This window comes from Astatotilapia calliptera, chromosome 20 (assembly GCF_964374335.1).
Source record: "Astatotilapia calliptera chromosome 20, fAstCal68.1, whole genome shotgun sequence".
NCBI classification, from domain to species: domain Eukaryota; kingdom Metazoa; phylum Chordata; class Actinopteri; order Cichliformes; family Cichlidae; genus Astatotilapia; species Astatotilapia calliptera.
In genome coordinates, this window is record NC_137441.1 from 4958279 (window position 1) to 4977755 (window position 19477).

Below are 19477 nucleotides of genomic sequence, written 5' to 3' on the forward strand. Positions count from 1 at the left end.
GGACGAGTGCATGTGTTGCTCTGAAATCTGTAAATACCTTTCAGCATTGATGGTGCCTTTCCAGATGTGTAAGCTGTCTATTCTAATGCACTAATACGATCTTTTCTTCTTCCAAAGATGTGATATTTAACCTGCATTTTGTGGATGGGACACAGTGATTTCTGAAAGTGCTCCCGAGCTCAGCGAGGCGTGCACAGGCGTGACAGAATCACGAGAGCCCAAAAGTCACAGGCATCCAATGTTGATTTTATTGGCTTTGTTTTTTGCGCACAGAGATTTCTCCAGATTCCTGGAAGTTTTTGGAAAACATTATGCACTGAAGATGCAATGTTTTATTTTATAGAACATTATTCTGAAACAATATGTAGGCATATTTTTTCCAGTTTGGTAAACTTCTGCCCGTTTTAACTTCTGAGAAACATGTAGATGTTCAAACATTATTAGCTGATCCTCCACCTGTTTAATTTTACTAGCACTTACTGTGGTAAGTATTTATTATATTTGATATTATTTATTGTGAATGAGTGGAGGATTTTGGACACAGCAGTAGTTTTAAATTCTCAAGAACACAGAAGCTAAATCAGCAAAATATAACAAGAAAAAAACAACAAACTCCCCCCGAAGAAAAGAACAGAAACCAACTCGAGAGGCAGATGTATTTATCCAGTTGCATAATCCTGTATTTATGATCTAGTGTAGAGTTATAGGAGAAATATTCATCACCAACCAATAATAGCAAGAGCATTATAAATGTGAGTTTCTATTTGTGGCCAGTTTATTGGCTTAGTTCAAAGCATTGTGTAACCTGATCTGACTGCAGCACTGCATGCTGGTCCTCTGAGTATAAATGAAATATGGGACTTTTCCTTGTTTTTTCTTACATGTAAGATGAGGAGCAACCCTCGCTGAGGAAGTTTCTGTATGTGTTTGCAGAAATGTATGTGCATGATTGTGGCGACTGTGCTGCATCGTGACATGATGTTCATCATGAGACGATGTAAATGACCGCGGTGCAGTAACATGCAGTTTCAGCTTGTGTAGGTGCCGTACGTGTGTGAGACTAATGCTGATGTCAGTAACGTTATGTAACTGCTGTGATGTCACGGCGCTGAGCTTCTTGGCCCGCTTTCATGTCGAGATCTGTTGTTTTAATCCATGAGGGTCGGCACAGTGATACAACCTGGCTCAGAACTTGACCTTCACCAGGCAGACACACAAACTCGGGATGTGTTTAGAACTCAGAGATGTGAACTGTAAGAAGAATTTATTTATTTTAGTGATCCCTAAACTTGTGCTGTATATTTATTCTGAATGTTTTAATTTGTTGTAAAGATGGAAAAATATGTGTTTTGCTCAAGAAGCTTTGGTAACGTTCCGTCTTGAGGCATTTTTAGGCTTAATTCTGTGACTCTGTGAGAGTGTGTGTGCGTGTCTTTTAAGTGGAAACTGTGTCTACTGGCAACCTCTTTCTTGTTTACAGATTTGAGAGCAAATGCCCTTATTAATATTCATGTTTTTTTTCTTTCTCGCTCTCTCTCTGCAGAACTCGTAACCTCTCCGGTGGTTCTCCCAGACCTCGACACACCAAGAAGATTCACTTCATCAAAAATATGAAACAGTACGACACAAGAGGCAGCAGGTGAGCCACACAGACTCCCACAATTCTGTACCATCAGATTTAACAATGAGCAGTAATACAAACTACTTACTTTAATACTCAGAATCTGCAATACACAGGTACATACCAGGACCCTGAAGGTTCATATCTATATCAAATATTATGATGTCATTATGTTGCCTAGCAATCACCGAGCAAAGAGCTGAAATAATCTGGTTTTAGCATATAAGCATCTATAACACCTAATAAAAGTATCCCGTCATTTTAATTTAATCACAGTGGCATCTCATTTTTATCTACAAAGGTTTAATTATACAGGACATGGTATGATGCCATAAGTTCCCTAGCAACCACCTAGCAACAGGATAAAATAACCTTTTCGAGGAATATAAACATCTACTACCCCCTTTAAAAATAAATAAATAAAGTTTCTCAGTGTGATCATGTTTTGTCACCAGCAGCACAAACATGCTGAACACTACTGTAGCATAAATATGTATCATTCTGTTATAGCTCTATTGTTAAATATAAGTCTTCAGAGTGCAATTATTTTTCTTGTGAGGTCTGTATAAAGTGCTGGTGACTTTTATATCCCATTTTTGTATACATTTTATATTTGGTGTCTTTTAATTTAGCTTTTTGAATTATCAAATCACAAAAGGATGAAAAGTAAAAACAAACAATACTGAAAAACTGAATCTTTGGTCTTGAACTCTGAAAAACAACAAATCTTCGAAATGTTTTGCCCACGTTTGGCTCCACAGTGAGTCTGAAGTTGTTCCCTTAACTATATTTGAGTTTGAAGGTAAAAAACACGTCATTCAGCTGCTTCAGCCAAGGTGTAGACTGTATTTAGAGGCATGTTGATCCCTAATGTCCCCCAGCATGTGGAACAAGGTCGATACAGCAGGTTGAGGCCTGTGGAGGTCTGTGAAAGCTTTATGTAGAGGTGCGCTATCAGTAGAGGCTACAATGGCAAATGCTCTGGCTCTTTTTCAAACCGTTCCTCCTACATTGACTGCTCAGGAATCACAATGAAAACTGTGTGGTACGTTTTGTAACGCAAAACTCGAGGACTGGCTGAGGCTTTTCTGCTTCTTTCTCATTGGGGCAGTCCTTTGTGACAGTGTACAGAGGTCACAACACTGATCTTTCCGTTATTGTTAAGTCTCTGTCAGAACTAAGCCCTACATACGCTGCTGACTTGCAGAAGTGTGTCGCCTTTACAGCAGGAGAGGAACCAGAGAAGCCTGGACAGTGTCATTCTGTTCTGCTTAACTCTTCTATTGTATTGTATTCGTGTCCTTCCTTGTGGAGTGTATAAATACAACTCTGGGTCAAAAGGGCCCACAGGGCTGCTCATCACATAATAACAGACTGACTGAGGGGTAATTGTTTTAAAATAGATCCAGTAAAGAGCACCAGTGCTGTTTGAAATTCAGCTAAGTCACCATGTTGTCACAGAGAAGAGGAAATGTTAGAGCTGTCTTCCCTCAGAATGGGCTGTTGTGTCCCATGATCCTTGTTTGGGTCATCCTGGGAGACTTTAAATGGTTCACCTTGAGGTCACCTGTAAAAATTGCTTGTTTACTTCCTTTTAAAAAAGGTTTTCTTTGGAAAAAAGAACCAAGACATTGATTGACAGTGAAATATAGAAACAGCTCACAATAACAGTCGTCTCAAGGTGCTTTATTTTGTGAGGTAAAGAACTTAACCCAGGGACAAGACAACACTCCCTGGGAATGTACTTGGTGAGGGTGGGGAGAAAGACCTCCATTTTAACAGGACGAGACCTCAGGGAGGGACAAGCCATTTCTTGCAACAAGTTGAGTGATGAGTGGAAAGTGAAGAGACCAAAAGAAAGCATAAAGAAAATGGACAAAACATAAACTACTGCAGAGAGTAGACAAAATTAACTGACTGCATGGGCAGTGTGGTACTTTTCGGCATTTATCACACCGCAGGCTAGCAGCTGCACGTGTGCAGAGTGTGGTTAGATGCTGCTTCAGTCGATTGTTTATATATCAGTTTACTCTGACATGCCAACTCTCATTTTGCACATCAAAGTGATGGAAAGCAAACAGATGTCATCTGCTTGTTTTCCACCTCACTTGTTTACAACTATAAGTCAGCTGAAAAGAGGGCCGAGCAGTCAGTGGTGCTCGGTGTCATGATATCTTTGAACCAGCAGGTAACGTTTTTGTACTTTAACAGTAAAATATTAGTAATTAGTTTAAGTGACAGGTGAGCAAAGTAGGTGACCTTTTACAGTGTAGAATATCCACCAAGATCCATCCAAGAATTGTAAAAGTTCTTGTTGTGTTTTTTAAAATCAAATTTATGTTAACTAATTATATTTATATATTTTTTTAGTTTATTTTTTGTTTTGTTTTTGGGGGGAAATGGTGAAATGGAGAGTTTTCTGCTCTAGTTAGTTCCCAGCAAGATGAAAATGTTCTGCTGTTGCATATCATTTATTAAAAAGCATAATTGTAAGTCACATTAAACCTTCCACTACGCATACATTTCACTGATGAAGCGTAATTGGAACATAATGCTGTCTACATTTGATTTGAAACATACAAAAAAATGCTAAATGTTTTGTCATTTTAATTTTTTTATCTATAAATTTCCTTTGTTTGTCTGTTGTCAGTGTAGCTACATAGACAAAGCTCTGGGTCAGTGGTTCAGTCCTCAGTGGGAACATTGTCTGTTTTCCTTGAAGGTGATTATGGAATAATGTGCCCCCAGTGTTGTGAAATGTGGTGTAATAAATGGATGGGTGCAGGGGACAGACTCCCCAGCACAGTCACGTTTTCAGCAGCTGTGTTGCGATGTCTCTGCTGTTTCCACTGAGCTCCCTGGTGACTTCCTGCTCTTGACTTTCCCATGCATCACAGGGAACGAGCTTTGTGTGTATTTTTGTGTCTCCGGCTCACACAACCAACAACGGCAAATTCAAACTCATAATCTGTCTCGAGGGATGATCAGAAGGGTAGGAGGAGCAGCCTCCTGTCTAAATTGAACGAGTAATGATTCATGCTTTAATGACCTTTAATGTTGAATTTTCCATCGCGCTGCTGCGTATTTAGCTTCCTAAAGAATTAAACTTTGAACCGCTGGGCTCCCTTTAGTCTGTTTTCATCCCCTTTAAATGATAAATCACTTAGTAGTGTAATACAGTTTTACATCCCAAACCATAATTAGCAAACATGGGTTAAAACTGCGTGTCTCTATTGAGCCTAAGGTTAAAGTCTACTGAATTATTTACCCAGTTGGATCCTCATTAAGATGTGCTAAGCGTTTGACCGGGATCATGTCATCTCTGTAAGAAAAACCGCAGTGTTTGGATTAACTGGCTTCCTTCTTCATATGTTTATCCCTCTGTGACTTTCTAAACAAAGAACAGTGTATACAAGTCCACTACATAACAGTTCTTCAGTCTGATGCCAAAGACCAATGCGAAGAGAAATAAAAACGAGTTACTACACATCATAAATTAAATGGATAATTAAAGATACATTTATATTGTTTGGTAACAGTTTTCCAGACTGGCATCATTTAAACAGTCTGTGATTCAAACCTGGAGTCAGATGAGACGGTCAGTGTGTGAAGTGTATATGTGTAGCTACGTGATATTGACCACTGGCTTCTGCACATCAGCATTTTGGCTGCCGTGAGCTTTTTTGTTTGTTTGTTTGTTTTGAAGCCAAAAGTGATCACAGTTACATCGGATGGTGGAGTGATAATTCTAGTAAGCATAGTGAGCACGCTGCATTTGTCAAGTGTACAAGTGCAAAGCAATGTCCAGTGAAAGGAACTCTAATGCTTTATAATTTTGGATAATTTCATGCTCCCAACTTTATTGAAACAGTTTGGGGACCCTTCCTGTTCCAACTGCACACCAGTGCACAAAGCAAGGTCCATAAAGACATGGGCGAGTTTGGTGTGGAAGAAGTTGACTCGCCTGCACAGAGTCCTGACCTCAACCCGATAAAACACCTATTAGAGCAGAGACTGTGAGCCAGGCTTCTTCGTCCAACATCCCTGTCGGATCTCACAAATGCGCTTCTGGAAGAATGGTCAAAAATTCCCATAAACACTCCTAAAGGTTCCTAAAGCCTTCCCAGAAGAACTGAGGCTGTTATATCTGCAAAGGGTGGGGCGACATCACATTAAATCTTACGGATAAGTAAACTTTTATCCACTATCTACACCTTGGCTGAAGCAGTAACCAAGAATGTGATTGGCCAGCTACCAATCACCAATCACAGCTACCAAAAAAACAATTGAAACGCAGTCTTGGAAGCAGCCTGTAAGCAGCTAAACTAAGGATGCACCAATTGCAATTTCACTGGCCAATTAAAGACCAGCTGATATTGATTTTTGCAGATCCTGATTTTCTTTTTAAGAACTAACTGGCAGCATTGAGTAAAAAACCTCAACTTCTCTTCTATGCTAAATATTACGGTCATAATAAAAATAAATTATTAAACTTCACAGCTTCCCCCAAGCTGCACTAAGTTACAGGATCTTCTCTCGATTAAACAGCTGAAAATAAAGGGCTCTGCTACTGGAGAGTAATTAACTGAAAATGATTGCACTCTCTTACCAAAGAAAAGTAGGTGCAGCAGATTTATATAACAAGATAAATCAGACACTTATGTTATTCTCCAGTATGTTTATAAATTCATCATACAATAGAACATCTACCCGTTTCTCTTTTTCATACGTTTCCAAAATTTTCGTCATAACTGCTTTGATCCTTTGCTCATACCAAGGTCTGGTTAGCTTTAGTCTGGATAGGTTTAGCTTTAGCCTCTTTGTCTTTGTTGTCTTTTTCAAAATATCCATGTTGATGAAGGTGATTTAAATGCATGATTAAGTTTGTTACTACAAATGTGTTCATGGTAACCCCCCCCCCCCCCCCCCCCCCCCCCCAAACAGTTTATTCTGGCAATGGGCTAATGACATGCTAGCATGTGGCTATGTGTGTGTACGTGCTCGACTCTTTGCTGCTGGCTGGCCAATATTGTTTAATCTAGGTTATATAACTACTTTGATAAATTTACTGCTCGGTCTGCCAGCATCCTGATGAACTATAGAGCCGATTCGTGCCTTGGCTAAATTGGGAACATTTGCTTCAGTTACTCGGAGACCTTGAAACGCTGACCTTGTGTTGCCTTGACAGACAAAGTTGTTCTAACTGACCGAGAAGCTGCATGTTGGACAATTATCTGTTCAGCTCTGAGCTAAGTGTGTTTATTCACTATGTGTGAAAACATAATCTTTTAGTCTCTTGGTTCCTGAGCCAAATATAATGACTGCAAACATTTTCCTCTTGAGACCAAAACCAGGCCAGCAAGCTGTAGTCTCTGCTCCAGATGGGTTTATACTCAGAGGAGCTGCAATAAAAAACAAACACGGACATGCACGTGCACGCACACACTGTGTTCTCCATAATGAAACTCTATTATATCATGTCATAGTTGAGCAGAATTGAGGGTAAGGGTGCAGCTGGAGCCTTTAACTCAATTAAGTTGGTGTCAAGTGTGCATTTGTGTGTTTTGCTCTTTAACGGTGAGTAAATATTACGCCATGCTGAGGAGCGATATGATCCTTTAAACTTTCAATCCTTAAATTTACCCTGGGATTTAGCTTTATCTTCATTTCACCACAAAGATGCAGAGTTAGCGTCTTCATTTTGAAACTTTGTCTGTTTTTGTGTGTGTTTAGTCAGCAAAATGCCTCAGATGGAGAAAAGTAATTCAGCTGGACAGATGTCAAAACACGATAACCACTGATGTGTGTTTTTGTTTGTGTTTCAGAATCGTGCTCATCTGTGCTAAGAGGTCTCTGTGTGCTGCCTTTTCTGTTCTTCCCTACGGAGAGAGCTTCTACCTCAGGTAATCCGTACAGACACATCTGCTTATGTACTCCCACCTTCTGCCTCTCATGATGAAATCAAGAAAAAGGGTTCGACATAACCAATGGGCTGATGGCAGGGGGAAAAAAAGTATTTGTGGAAAGTTGATTTAAACACTGCTGGCTTATTTAAAACTGTTATTTACTGAATTGGTCATCGCTGGCCTAAGTTCACCTGAAGCAAGCTGGCTGAAGGAAACCTTATATATAGTTATCTTCATCCTGCCAGTAGCTGTTTTCACATGAAAGGAAATGTTTGAGGTTGCTGAGATAAAGAGGCTGTTCTACTGGCAGGTGATGCTGGTGATGGCCTCAACAGCGTGGAGGTTTCACTCGCAAAAATAGATTCGTGCAGACCATCAAATGAATTTAGAAGCATGTGAATAAAAAGTTTTCAGAGATTTAGCCCAAGCAGAGGTTTAGACCAGTAACTACCCCTGTCGCTGTTCACTAGGCAGGAAGGAGGCAGCGCCGTAACTAAGAGAGTGAACCAAGTGGAGTGAAAGGAAATGTTGCAGCTCTCAAAAATCCGAGACCTTTATTAGATGGACTTTTAAACATGAAGAAACGTGAGCTTTTCAGCTGTTCCCATACACTGCTGGTTCATCCTGCACAGCAACAAAGAAAATGAATACACAAGTTTCAAGGAAATGCACAAGGGGCCCAGAAAATCACTAGAGGGAACAATGCTTGGACACTTACGAGAAGTAGAGGTAGGGAAGTAGAAGTAGCCGAGGTCTCGTTTCTTCATTGTGAGACAAAGGGACATGAGAGTAGAAGAGGGGATGATGCAGAGGAGTATGAGGGAGAAGAGCCGTTTGTTCGGAGGGGGATGATTTTTTTTCCCATGTGCATCAGAGCCCTCTGACCTGACCTTAGGTCTGAGTGGCTGATGACTCATACAAACACCACGATCACACACAAACATCTCACAGTAACGACAAGAAGAAACAATAATGGAAACAACAATAATGCTGTTCTCTCCAATAGACAAGTCATCCTGATCAATTTTTTTCTCTTTGTGTTCACACAAACGCACGTTTTTTTTCTCAGCTGAAATTCTGAGAAGTCTTAGTGCATGTTGTGTCATGTCACACTCGCACCATGCGCACATGTAATGTACGCAGCTATTATCATGAACACATTCTCAGTTCCCTCTAGTTCCCATTTATAGATGGTTTCAGATGGTGCCAGAAGAAACTTACTGAAATTACAAACAAATTAGGTAAGAAAAAATCAATGGAAAATATATTAAATATCAACCATTTTAATTCAATTTTTTTAAAATTAGTTTGTAAAAAGCAACGTGTTATACTTCAGAGTTTCAGCATTTTTGTGTCCTTCATCCCGTAAACGATTATCTGTTTAGTTTGAAATCTTATTCAAGCCAACGTGCGATTCTGCAGAGGAGGAGGGAGGCGCCGCATGGCTCCTGTCACGCAGGTGGTTGTCTGTGGGACATGTTAAAATATAAAAAACTAAATCCAGGAAGTCTGGGAATTAGGTGTAGCATCTGGAAAGCACACAATCACTATGAAATGGTTAAAGTACAGTCAGATCATATAAGGAAAAGGAAAGAATTAAACCTGTGAAATGAACTGGTATGTACAGTGAAAGGGTGTAAGTCGTATGCTGTGTACATCTAGTATTACACAGAGAGTAAGATTATATTTAATGAGGTAGGTTTTTCAGTGTGAATAAAGATGTTTTGTTGTAGCGGTTCCAGAAAGAAATTTATTTGGATTCATTTTCTATAAATCATAAAAATCCATCAGTTTGAAATTAAGTCTGCAGTAAAAAAGTGATAATTGCAAAACAAAGTTGTATTTTTGTGTAATTTCAGTTGTGCTCAGGCTGTGATGAACTGCTCATAAATGATTAATTCATCGATTCATTTTCAGTGTCTGTCGTGTCTCGGAGCGACACGAGGCTGAACTGTGATTATTAGAGAAACAAACCACAGCGTGACCCGTCTGAAACGCTCGAGCAGTTTCTTTACGATGCTAGCTGATGGCAAACTGAAGCTGCTGCTAACTTCTGAATCTGTTTTATGGTGTTGTGAATCTTTTATTGCTGTTGTCCTTAATTTAATTTCCTGTAGGTAAACCAGCTTCACTGAGGGGTTTCTGCTCCAGATGCAGCAGATGTTTGGACTGGTTTCAGCTAGGGCACGAGTCGGAAGAACTGGGAACCAAATATTCCTACTGTATGACAGTGCAGCCGTCTGCTGTGTGTTTACAGGCAGGCTGTTTACCAACATTTTATCAATAATTCTCGCTCTCTTTCTTTTCTTGATGCCTTTTTTTCTCCAGTGATCCTTTGTTAAATCACCCCAGGAGGAGACACTCGTCTGGAAACATCTCTACCACCCTGGAAATGCTGCCGGGGCTAGAGGGTTTTCACCTGGACACCTATGGCAGGGTAGAAAATCTGGACCTACTTCTCATGGATGCTTTTATGATCCAAAACAGTTTCTTGTGGTCAGAGCTCAGTTAATAATAATCTTTCTCTTTCTGTGTCAGTCTGTGTCATACGCACAGTTCCTGTACCCCACTAACGCGCTGGTGAGGCAGAAGCCGTCGTCTGCCAGCGACCTGACGCTGCAGATTCCCGTTTCCAGGAGCACACACAGCATTCCGGGCAGGAGCTACCCGCCCAGCCGGCTGAGCAGCACCGTGGGACTGGATCTGGGTAAGAAATGGAACCGAGCTCAGTCACAGCGTGCACGTCTCCTAAAAATAATAATGATTCTTTTTTTCTAGCAACAGTTTAAAACTGTCAAAAATAAATTTCACCAAAGATGTGGCCATTTATTAGATGTAATGTAGATAATTACTGACATCAAGCCACAGACACAGTTAAAGGATTTTATCATGTTAAAGGGAACAACAAAAACACCGTCTGTTTATGGTTCAAACTGTGAAACAGCACAGTCATGGTGCATTAGGACTCTGAGCGATATGACTGATCTGTTTCCTTGAATTCTGAGATTTCAGAAAAGAGGCTGAACTGTAACTGCTCAAACATTTCTGGATTGAAATGCTAAAGAAGGATGTAACGTGAGGAAGAGAAAACAAACACAGGATGCTGGGATGAAGAGAGCAAACGAGAGCTGCTGCAGCTGTGCTGGAGCATCATCCTCTTTATATTTTAAACACATGTGTATGAGCATGTCCTCACATCCTGTGTCTGTAAACACACACATCCACAGTGACAGAGCCCTGAATTAGCCTCTAAACCCCTCTTTCTAATCCACAACCTTTCATTAACACAATACAGCTGTGTGTGAGCGTGAGGTCGTGCGCAGCAGGTTCGATATTTTTAGTCCTCTGGTGACGTTTTTCTTTAGACTCGCAGCTCTTAAGACTGATATGATTGTTAAGTACTGACAGAAACACCAAAGACTCGTTTACTCAGTTATAAATGGCATAATGTTTTTAGCTGTCGATTAGTACAGAGCTGCTCTTGTACCTGTGCATAGATGCTTGGACCACTGGTAGCACTATGAAAGAAAGCCTGGACGCCTTCTGTTGATTCACAGTTGGTGGCAGCAGAGGACCAGCAAACACTAAATGGATGAAATGGTGATTGGATGATGAAATGCTCTTTAGGCCACAATATGAAACCAGATGAAGGCTTGGTAAAGTTCACAGGTGGTTCTCAAATCCATTTTGTCTTTTGATTCCAGAGAGAAAAAACAAGACAATCTCTGCAGATATCAGAATGATAGATTTTGGTGCTGCTGCCATTTTCAGATCGCACCCAGTCAGCTCTTTTTCGATCACTAGAACCTGCACAGCGGAGGTCATGTGCTGGATCTCCACCACTGCAATTTCATTTTGGGGAAAGAGGACAAAGATCTCTTTGAATTCTGATGATCGGGGAGGTTGTTAGGGAGCAATGTGTTTGGCATAGCCCCAAAAAAGCACAATACTCTGTGCCATAGTTGGGATGCCAAATGTGCACACATGCCCAGGAGTTTGAAGCCAGCCAGCTGGGTGACTTTGCAGAGTTCAGACTTGCTAAGATGAAGGACAAACAATTTAGACTTTTCAACAGGAAGCACTGTATTGCAGCTCAATCAATCTTGCCATAAGTGTGGTTGTTTTATCACTGTCACTGATAAAGAACCAGAATAAAGTGGTTAAACCCCAGGAGCCATGCTGATGGGTTTCTGTAACTTTCTAATGGTACAGTTTGTTTGTAAAGACTTTACACTGACTGAATGAGGAAAAACTGAGATTTTTCTGAATGTGAATGTCTGCAAACTGTGCATAAACTCTGTTAACAGTTTAATAAATTTGCTTTTATAAGTTTTTGTGCAATAATGGCCCTCTTAAAATCAACTCCCGTGTCCCGTGAACTAAACTAAGTTCGACACCTCTGCCTTAACAGTTTGAAACGAATGTTAAATGTCTCAGGATGTTGTAGTAGAGCTCTGCACTGACATCCTGGGACATTTAACATTTAACACCTCTTTACGTGAACCTAACTGTTGTCACCAATGCTGATCACCGAGTGGGGCCCTGTCAGTCTAAAGTTGATGTCTGTAGACTCTGTGAGGTTCATGGCAGAAGGGCAGATGTCCTGGGGGTTAAAAGAAAGTAGTGGTTGAGCTGAAAGCAGTTAAGAGGTGCACAAAGGAGTGAGCTGGAGTAGGACAGGAGCCAAATTTCAAGCTGGTAATGTTGCATCAAAGAGGTTTCCCTTTCCCTCAAAGACAAATTATCAGGACTTGGTCAGAGAAACAGGAAAATGGATAAAATTCTCTTTTCCTTAACTGTCTGCAGACAGATCGTGCTTAGATGCACTAAATGTTTTTGCTGTGAGTCAGAGAACTTGTTGATGACACCTCGTGTTACTCTCCTCACCTCGGTTTTGCTCTTTTGACGATATTTCTGAATCGATGTGTATTGTTGTCCAGGTGTGGAGGATGTGATGGATTATGACCCCAACCTGCTCAGTGACCCCCAGTGGCCCTGCGGCAAACACAAACGAGTGCTGATCTTCGCCTCTTACATGGTAAGAAAACACTGCAGATGGTTTGAAATATAGTTGTTTATTTTCGAGGACGCCCACACGGAGCAAATCGCTGACAGCTGTGCGTCTCCTTCACACCACGTTCAGAGCTCCGCAGGCTGTTTGACACCTTTAATGAGCTTTGTGAGAGGACAGATGGTTTTAGTAAACTAATACACTTTGGAGTCTGTAGCACTGCGAACCTGGTGCTGTAGCCCTTACTAGGCTGTGTTTGTGTGTTATCTTATCAAAGTTCTAAAAATAAGCACATTTTTGGGTTTAAGTGACCTCAGCAAGACAGATTTTAAACAGTCATTTTGGCAGTAACTGAATTCGGAGCCTCCAGCCTTAATCTAAATCAGATTTCTTTCTTCTGCATCATCAGGATTAACAGCCTTCATCATAAAGCTGCGGCCTGGTACGGCAGCGATTTGGAGACAGCATTCCCAAATTCTTTTGCCTGATAACAAGAACGGATCTATTATGGGCTTATTCTGAGGAGCTGCTCTTATTAGGCCTAATATTTGTAGCTTGCATCAGTCTGTTGACCAAAAATGTTAATGTTGAGTTAAATAAATCAAGTTTAGTAACAAAAACAATACATGAAAAAGAAAAGTTCAAATCTCAGGAGATCTGCACTGAAAGCTTTGGCATTGGGGGACTTCCATTCAGATTCAGACTCTGTTTCAGGGTTGAGCACACCTCTTGTTTGTAACTCCTGAGTTTATGGATGGTTCAGTTCTGGAAATAAGATTTAAAATGTGAATGAATATGAAAGAAAATACAATAAGAAATGTTTGTAACTGCACTCACAAGATGCTAGTTTAATCCCAGTATAGTTGTGAACTAGCTGCTAACTAATGCTTGAAATAAGCACCCATTCTCAGATTCAGAGGTTAACACAAACTAAAGTCCAGAAAAGCACCTTGTCATGAAGCTTTGTGGCTGATGAAATGCTAAGCACCACTGTTGAGCTGTCTGTGCATCGCAGCACGCTCATGCTACGTTCAAGTCCCATCAGACTTATACTGATTACCAATTTCCATCTTATAAATACGCTTCTTTGAACTTGTAAACATTGTAATCTTTCCTGTCATCACCAGCCCTCCCCCATGAAATCGACATCAACATCATGCTTATCACAAGTGTTTGATGTCTGTGATGTTTATGCATCTGTAAAGATCCAACCAGTGAAGTCCTGCACACCCTGTCCAGTGATTAGTGACGGGGTGGCGCATCACAGGGGCCAATCAGATTTCAGCTGGGTCCAGCACCTCTCTGAACACGATCAGAAATCTTACTGAAACACATGTGAGCTATTAAAGAGCTGTGGTTTCTAAATTAATTAAAAGAATTCATCATAACGACAGCCAAAACAACACGACCACTTTGATCTAATTTGCTCTCGGTGCTTCTTGCACCACCAAAACAAGCTCCGACCTGCCACAGCAGGGATTCAGCAGGATGTGTGGAGGCTCCAAGACATTAAGAGCAGATCCTATTAGTCCTGTAAGATTTGGAGCCACTGTTATTCCAACACATCCTCCAACACCCTCTTGGTGTTTCACTGTTGGGCCGATCTCAGATGACTGTTTGAAGGTAATCGTCAGCTCACGGGGAGCGCCCAACGAGCCTCGATGTTTCGGGGCGGCTCTGACTCAGACTCATCTGGCTGTAACACCCGTGACTTTACACCTGCCCCTGCTGCTGTTTTTAGGATGACTGCAACTCTCAGCTTTGCATTTACTGTCTTATAGTGGTGACAACAACACTGATGAGAAATAATCAACCTTATTCACCATGTACAGGGTCATAGTGTTTTTGGCTCACTGGTGTGTGACTCATATGAATAACAGGTTCAGTAAAAACTGAGCTGATCACACCAGTAGGTGGTATCTAATCCGTTTAATGTCATCACATGAATTAATGCATCATCCAAGTCAGATACTCACCAATCTCTGGTAACTGGCAGGATTTCTGTATTTGGCTATTTTTTTTTTTTTACACATTTTAATTATAATGTTGAGTCAGACAATAACATCTGTGCTTCGGGGAGATTAAAAGTGTAAATTGATCACATTGAACCCCAATTTTAATTTCTCATGTTCTAATAAACAGGAATAAATCCGAAGGAGAGACAAACAGGGTGAATAAAACAGATGATTGTAAGAGTAATCAGAGTACACATGCTCTTTTCTTTTTCACTGTCCTGGAGGCTGCGGCTCAGTTTGATCCCTCTATAGACAAACACACACACATTCTCGTTTTGATATCTTAGTGAGGACATCTCATTGACATAATGCATTCCCTAGTCGCTCACCCTAACCCTCAAAAATGACGGCCTAATCCTGACCCTCAGCCTAAACCTAACCAGAACCTAATCGTAACCCTGACACTAAGACCACGTTTTGAGCCTGAGAAATGCCTTCAAACTCGTGAGGACGGCACTTTTGTCCTCATAAGTGATTTTTGGTCCCACAAAGATGTCTAAACAGCTACACACACACACACACACACACACACACACACACACACTGTATCACAGTGTTTAATTCATGAGACGATTACAGCTGAGGTGAGCTGCTTTTCACTGAGCTTACTGTGAGCAAGTGTGTGTGTGTGTGTGTGTGTGTGTGTGTGTGTGTGTGTTAGTATTACACAGTGTGATTTCACCACCTACTGTCAATGTCGCCTAAACTACAAAACACCCCCCACCCACACCAGTTTGGTGCGTTACATGGAAATGGTGCATGTTACCTGCATATGATAAGGTTTAGATCAGGCTGTCTACCAGGATTATCTCGCAGGCTTCTCTCCATTAAATTAGGCCTTGGAAGTGTTGACATGAGCATGTATGTGACTAAATATCAGGATTAAGGTCTAAACTGAGTTGAGCTGTAAAGAAACTGTTGAGGAACCTGCAGCTCTTCACTGTCACCTCTTAATGCTGGTGACTTTAAAGCTGTTTTATGGAAAGGTGTGTCTGTTTCTTCACTTAAGTTTTGCAGGTGAAAGGTCAGCAGTTGAGTTGTGTGCCATTTAAATAATGAAAGTTGTAAACATGCAACATGTGGTTAAAGGAGCCCTCTTAAGTTTGCAAAATAAAACAAACCCACTGGAGAGAGAGCAGAGCTGCCTTTGGGTGTTTGAGGCTATTAGTGAAAAAGCAGGAATGCTGTGAGGCAATATTGGATTTCTATAAGATCAATGTGATCTAATACGTCAAAGTATTGAGCCATCAATCCATTTTCTTAACTGCTTAAAGAAATCAGCTGGGGTGGGGCTTGAGACTGTGTTTTGGCTACACAGTGACCAGGTGATCTGTCCATAACAGGACAGACACAGAGACGGACCGACTCAGTGGAACCAAAGCCTGCGTCGTTGTTAGATTTAAAAATAATCAGCAGGGGAGTTTGACTTTTATTTAGTGTGTAAAGTCAGTGCAGCTGTTTTGGAACAGATTTGATGAGGTTATTGGATACTCCTGCGAACAGTCATCACAATACCTGGAAAGACTGTAAACTAAAGCATGAATGAGTTTCCCTGCGTGAGAAATGGTGCCATCTTTGCAACAATGAGTCACAGAAAGAAATATTTACCCGTCGGTGTTTACGTCCTCATCAGATTATTTACATTCACTGACAACTGTTTGACTTCTCATTGTCTCTGCTTACAGTTAAATGTGTTCTGTGCTCTGTTTATGCATTCTTCCGCTCCTTATTGTTCTGGTATGGTTCATTTTCTTTTGCTCTTTTTCTCTTTGTTCTTTTATCCTGCAGACGACAGTTATAGAATATGTCAAACCGTCTGATCTGAAGAAAGATATGAACGAGACTTTTAAGGAGAAGTTTCCTCACATTAAACTCACCCTCAGCAAAATCCGAAGGTAACGTTTCTCATTTCTGCCAATGAAAGGATTTCAGCACAGTAATGTGAAAAAGGGCCGACTGGATCACCACTTGGTCTTAGAGCTGAAGGAGCTCATGGGATGAGACATGAAACATCTTAAAGAAACTTAAAGCAGTCCAGTCGCTCCTTAGATTACCATGACCTGGATGACTAAGAACCTACACAGATATGTGAAAAGGGAGTATTAAATAATTAGAACATGCTTTATTTCTTTTTCAGCCTAAAGAGAGAGATGAGAATAGTCGGGGAGGACTGCGGCCTGCAGCCCGTCACCCTCGCGATGGCATACGTCTACTTTGAAAAGCTGGTGCTGCAGGGTCGCCTCAACAAGCAGAACAGGTTTGTTCGAATCTCGTCCACATGTAAACAGCTCGTCATCGGTTTCTGCTTCGTTCATAGGCTTCACACTCTGCTTGAAATGTTGGTTAATGACGACTATGGATCATGTGTGACTGTTTAGCTCTGTTTATTGTTATTATAAGTGATTCTGCACCATAATTAGTCTCAGGTAGAAAATCTGATTGGTTCAAGACTTCATCACATTGTGTTCCTGTTAGAAAACGTAAAACAAGATTTGTCTGATAGCTTAAAAGGTGGCTGTGCTGCAGTTTTCTGTGTGGAGTCCACAGTGTGAGGTGTGGAAGTGGCTCCCCCTTGTGTTTATTTTCAATAAGCTCGGTTTAAAAGAAAAACTTCTCACTGTTGCTGATGGTTTGTATTCTTTGATTGTGATGCACTGAACTTCAAGTCCTCACTGTCCCATAAACCACATGAAGGAAAGCTCCTGTCTCTGTTAACTGCCTGGAAAATTATTATTGAAGTGTGTGCATCATCACAGTGACATTTATAGTTATTTTATAGAGTATGTTTACATCCAACTCAAGGTCTTTAAGATCTAACTGATGACTGATTCAGTCAAAAACTGACAACAAGTCTTATAATTAGAAACTGATTGTTAACGCAAAGAAAACACCTGATAAAGACTTGATACATTATTTCAAACAAACTACAAACTAAGACAATAATTCTTTTAAGAATAAATGTTGTCCAGAGAGCGAGCAGTCTGCATTGTTACATTGTTACTCTGTGGCCTGATGTCCTGTCAGTTACGTAACTGTTGATGTTGTTCACAGGAAGTTGGTCTCAGCTGCATGCATCCTATTGGCAGCTAAGATCAGCAGTGACCTCAAGAAACAGGAAGTCAAACATCTAATTGACGTATGTAACACACACACACACACACACACACACACACACACACACACACACACACACACAGTGTCAGTGAAAAAATCTGCCTTGTGAGTCAGATCATGTTCCTCTTGCTCAGCCTCTGAGGCTTTTCTACCTGAGCAGGTGGAAAACGACCTGCTGAGTGTTCGAGCTGCAGGACTAGAGGCTGTTAATGTCCTTTATAGTCGAGTGTTGAGACCATGCAGGAGAGAATCCCTGAGGTCTGATTGAGTCCTGCATTATCACTGTACTGTATTTATGCTGCATATTCACTTTTGTCATGGCTCAAAAATATTGATTTTAATTGTTTCAGTTCTGCGACCACCAAACCAAAAACCCTGCACGTCACTACCAAGCAGACGATCGTTGCACATTTCTTTAGTTTTTATGGAGTTATGGATCTTTTTAGTTTTACCTCATTTATCATATCTAATGAAACACTGATTACAAATACAGTGCTGTGAAAAACTATTTGTCCTTTTCCTGATTTCTTTATTTCTTTATGCTCATTTGTTACACTTTATTTTTCAGAAAATCAAAAAAAAGGCAAAGATAACCTGAGTAACTAAACTGGTGATTACATTTCTTTACATACCTGGCCCTGTGTGAAAGAGTAATTCCCCCCTTGTTAAATTATTAAATGTGATTAGGGACAGTTTTTGTAAAGTTGAGTTTAAGTTACACTAAATGCACTCGGGCCTTATTACTGTTATACATGTTTAATCAAGAAATCACTAAAATAGAAGTTATCTGACAAAGTGAAACAAATGAAAAGATCTCATAAAGCGACACATCGTACCACGATCTAAAGAAACAGTGAAGTTGGAAAAGGGTTTAGAACTGTGATTTTAACAGTCGCTGACATCTATCAATGAAAGGATTACGAAGCCATTTCTGAGGCATGTGGAGAGTATGAATACCCACAAATGGAGAAAACTGTGGGCAGTTCTCAGGAGTGGCCGGCCGACCAAAAATACTCCAAGAACACATGAACAACTCATCCAGGAGGTGACAAAAGACCTTAGAACAACATCTAAAGAACTGCAGGCTTCACTTGCCTCAGTTAAGGTCAGAGGTCATGGCATGGCCATTGGTCAGAGGAAACCACTGTGACCAAAAATCACACTCATCACACTTTTGCCAAACAACATCTTGATGATTCCCACGACTTTGAGGGAAATGTTCTGTGGACAAAAGCTGAACTCTCTGAAAGGGCCGAGTCCCGTTAAAAAGTAACAAAGCATTTCAGAAAGAGAGAACATCAAACCAGCAATCAAACATGGTGGTGGTAGTGTGGAAGCTCTGGGGCTGCTTTGCCGCTTCAGGACACGGAAGACTCGTGATAATTGATAGCCTGACAGAAACACACCAGCAAACCCATCTCTGAGCGGCTAAAAATAAAAAAATGAAAGTTTTGAAGTTTGAAGGTGAAAGACTCGTTGGCAGTTATTGCAAACACTCAATTGCAATTCTTGCTGCGAAGAACCCTCAATAGATTAAAATAATTATTTAAAAACTGCAGTTTTTATTTAATTGGGTTCTTTTTGGCTAATAAATTAAAAAAAAAAAAAAAGAAAAAGAAAGAAAGAAATCAGGAAACAGGGTAAATACTTTTTCACAGAAGTTTAGTTAAAATGAACGGCCAGTATAAAAATGTCAAAAGATACAATGTTTATTTTAATTTCAAGATTTAAAACTCCCACAGACGTGGAGTCAGACATGAAACGGTTTGTGTCATCAGAAAGTATTTGTTCTCTCTCATGTGCTGGTTTG

The 19477-nt window shown here is 40.5% G+C and overlaps 1 protein-coding gene across 2 annotated transcripts in view; it reads left to right on the plus strand.

Annotated features, from left to right (window-relative positions):
* The window catches only part of cables2b (Cdk5 and Abl enzyme substrate 2b), a 46738-nt gene that overhangs the window by 23481 nt on the left and 3780 nt on the right, over positions 1 to 19477 (plus strand). Inside the window, exons 2-10 of one of the 2 annotated variants that reach the window (XM_080295277.1) lie at positions 1544 to 1639; positions 7447 to 7524; positions 9856 to 9964; positions 10066 to 10234; positions 12468 to 12565; positions 16342 to 16448; positions 16691 to 16810; positions 17605 to 17689; positions 18018 to 19358. In XM_080295277.1, coding sequence (XP_080151403.1) covers positions 1544 to 1639; positions 7447 to 7524; positions 9856 to 9964; positions 10066 to 10234; positions 12468 to 12565; positions 16342 to 16448; positions 16691 to 16810; positions 17605 to 17689; positions 18018 to 18086 — 931 coding nt within the window. In that variant the 3' untranslated portion in view covers positions 18087 to 19358. Of the gene's footprint in view, positions 1 to 1543; positions 1640 to 7446; positions 7525 to 9855; positions 9965 to 10065; positions 10235 to 12467; positions 12566 to 16341; positions 16449 to 16690; positions 16811 to 17604; positions 17690 to 18017; positions 19359 to 19477 lie in introns of those variants that run through there. The other variant, XM_026153813.2, reaches the window with a different exon arrangement.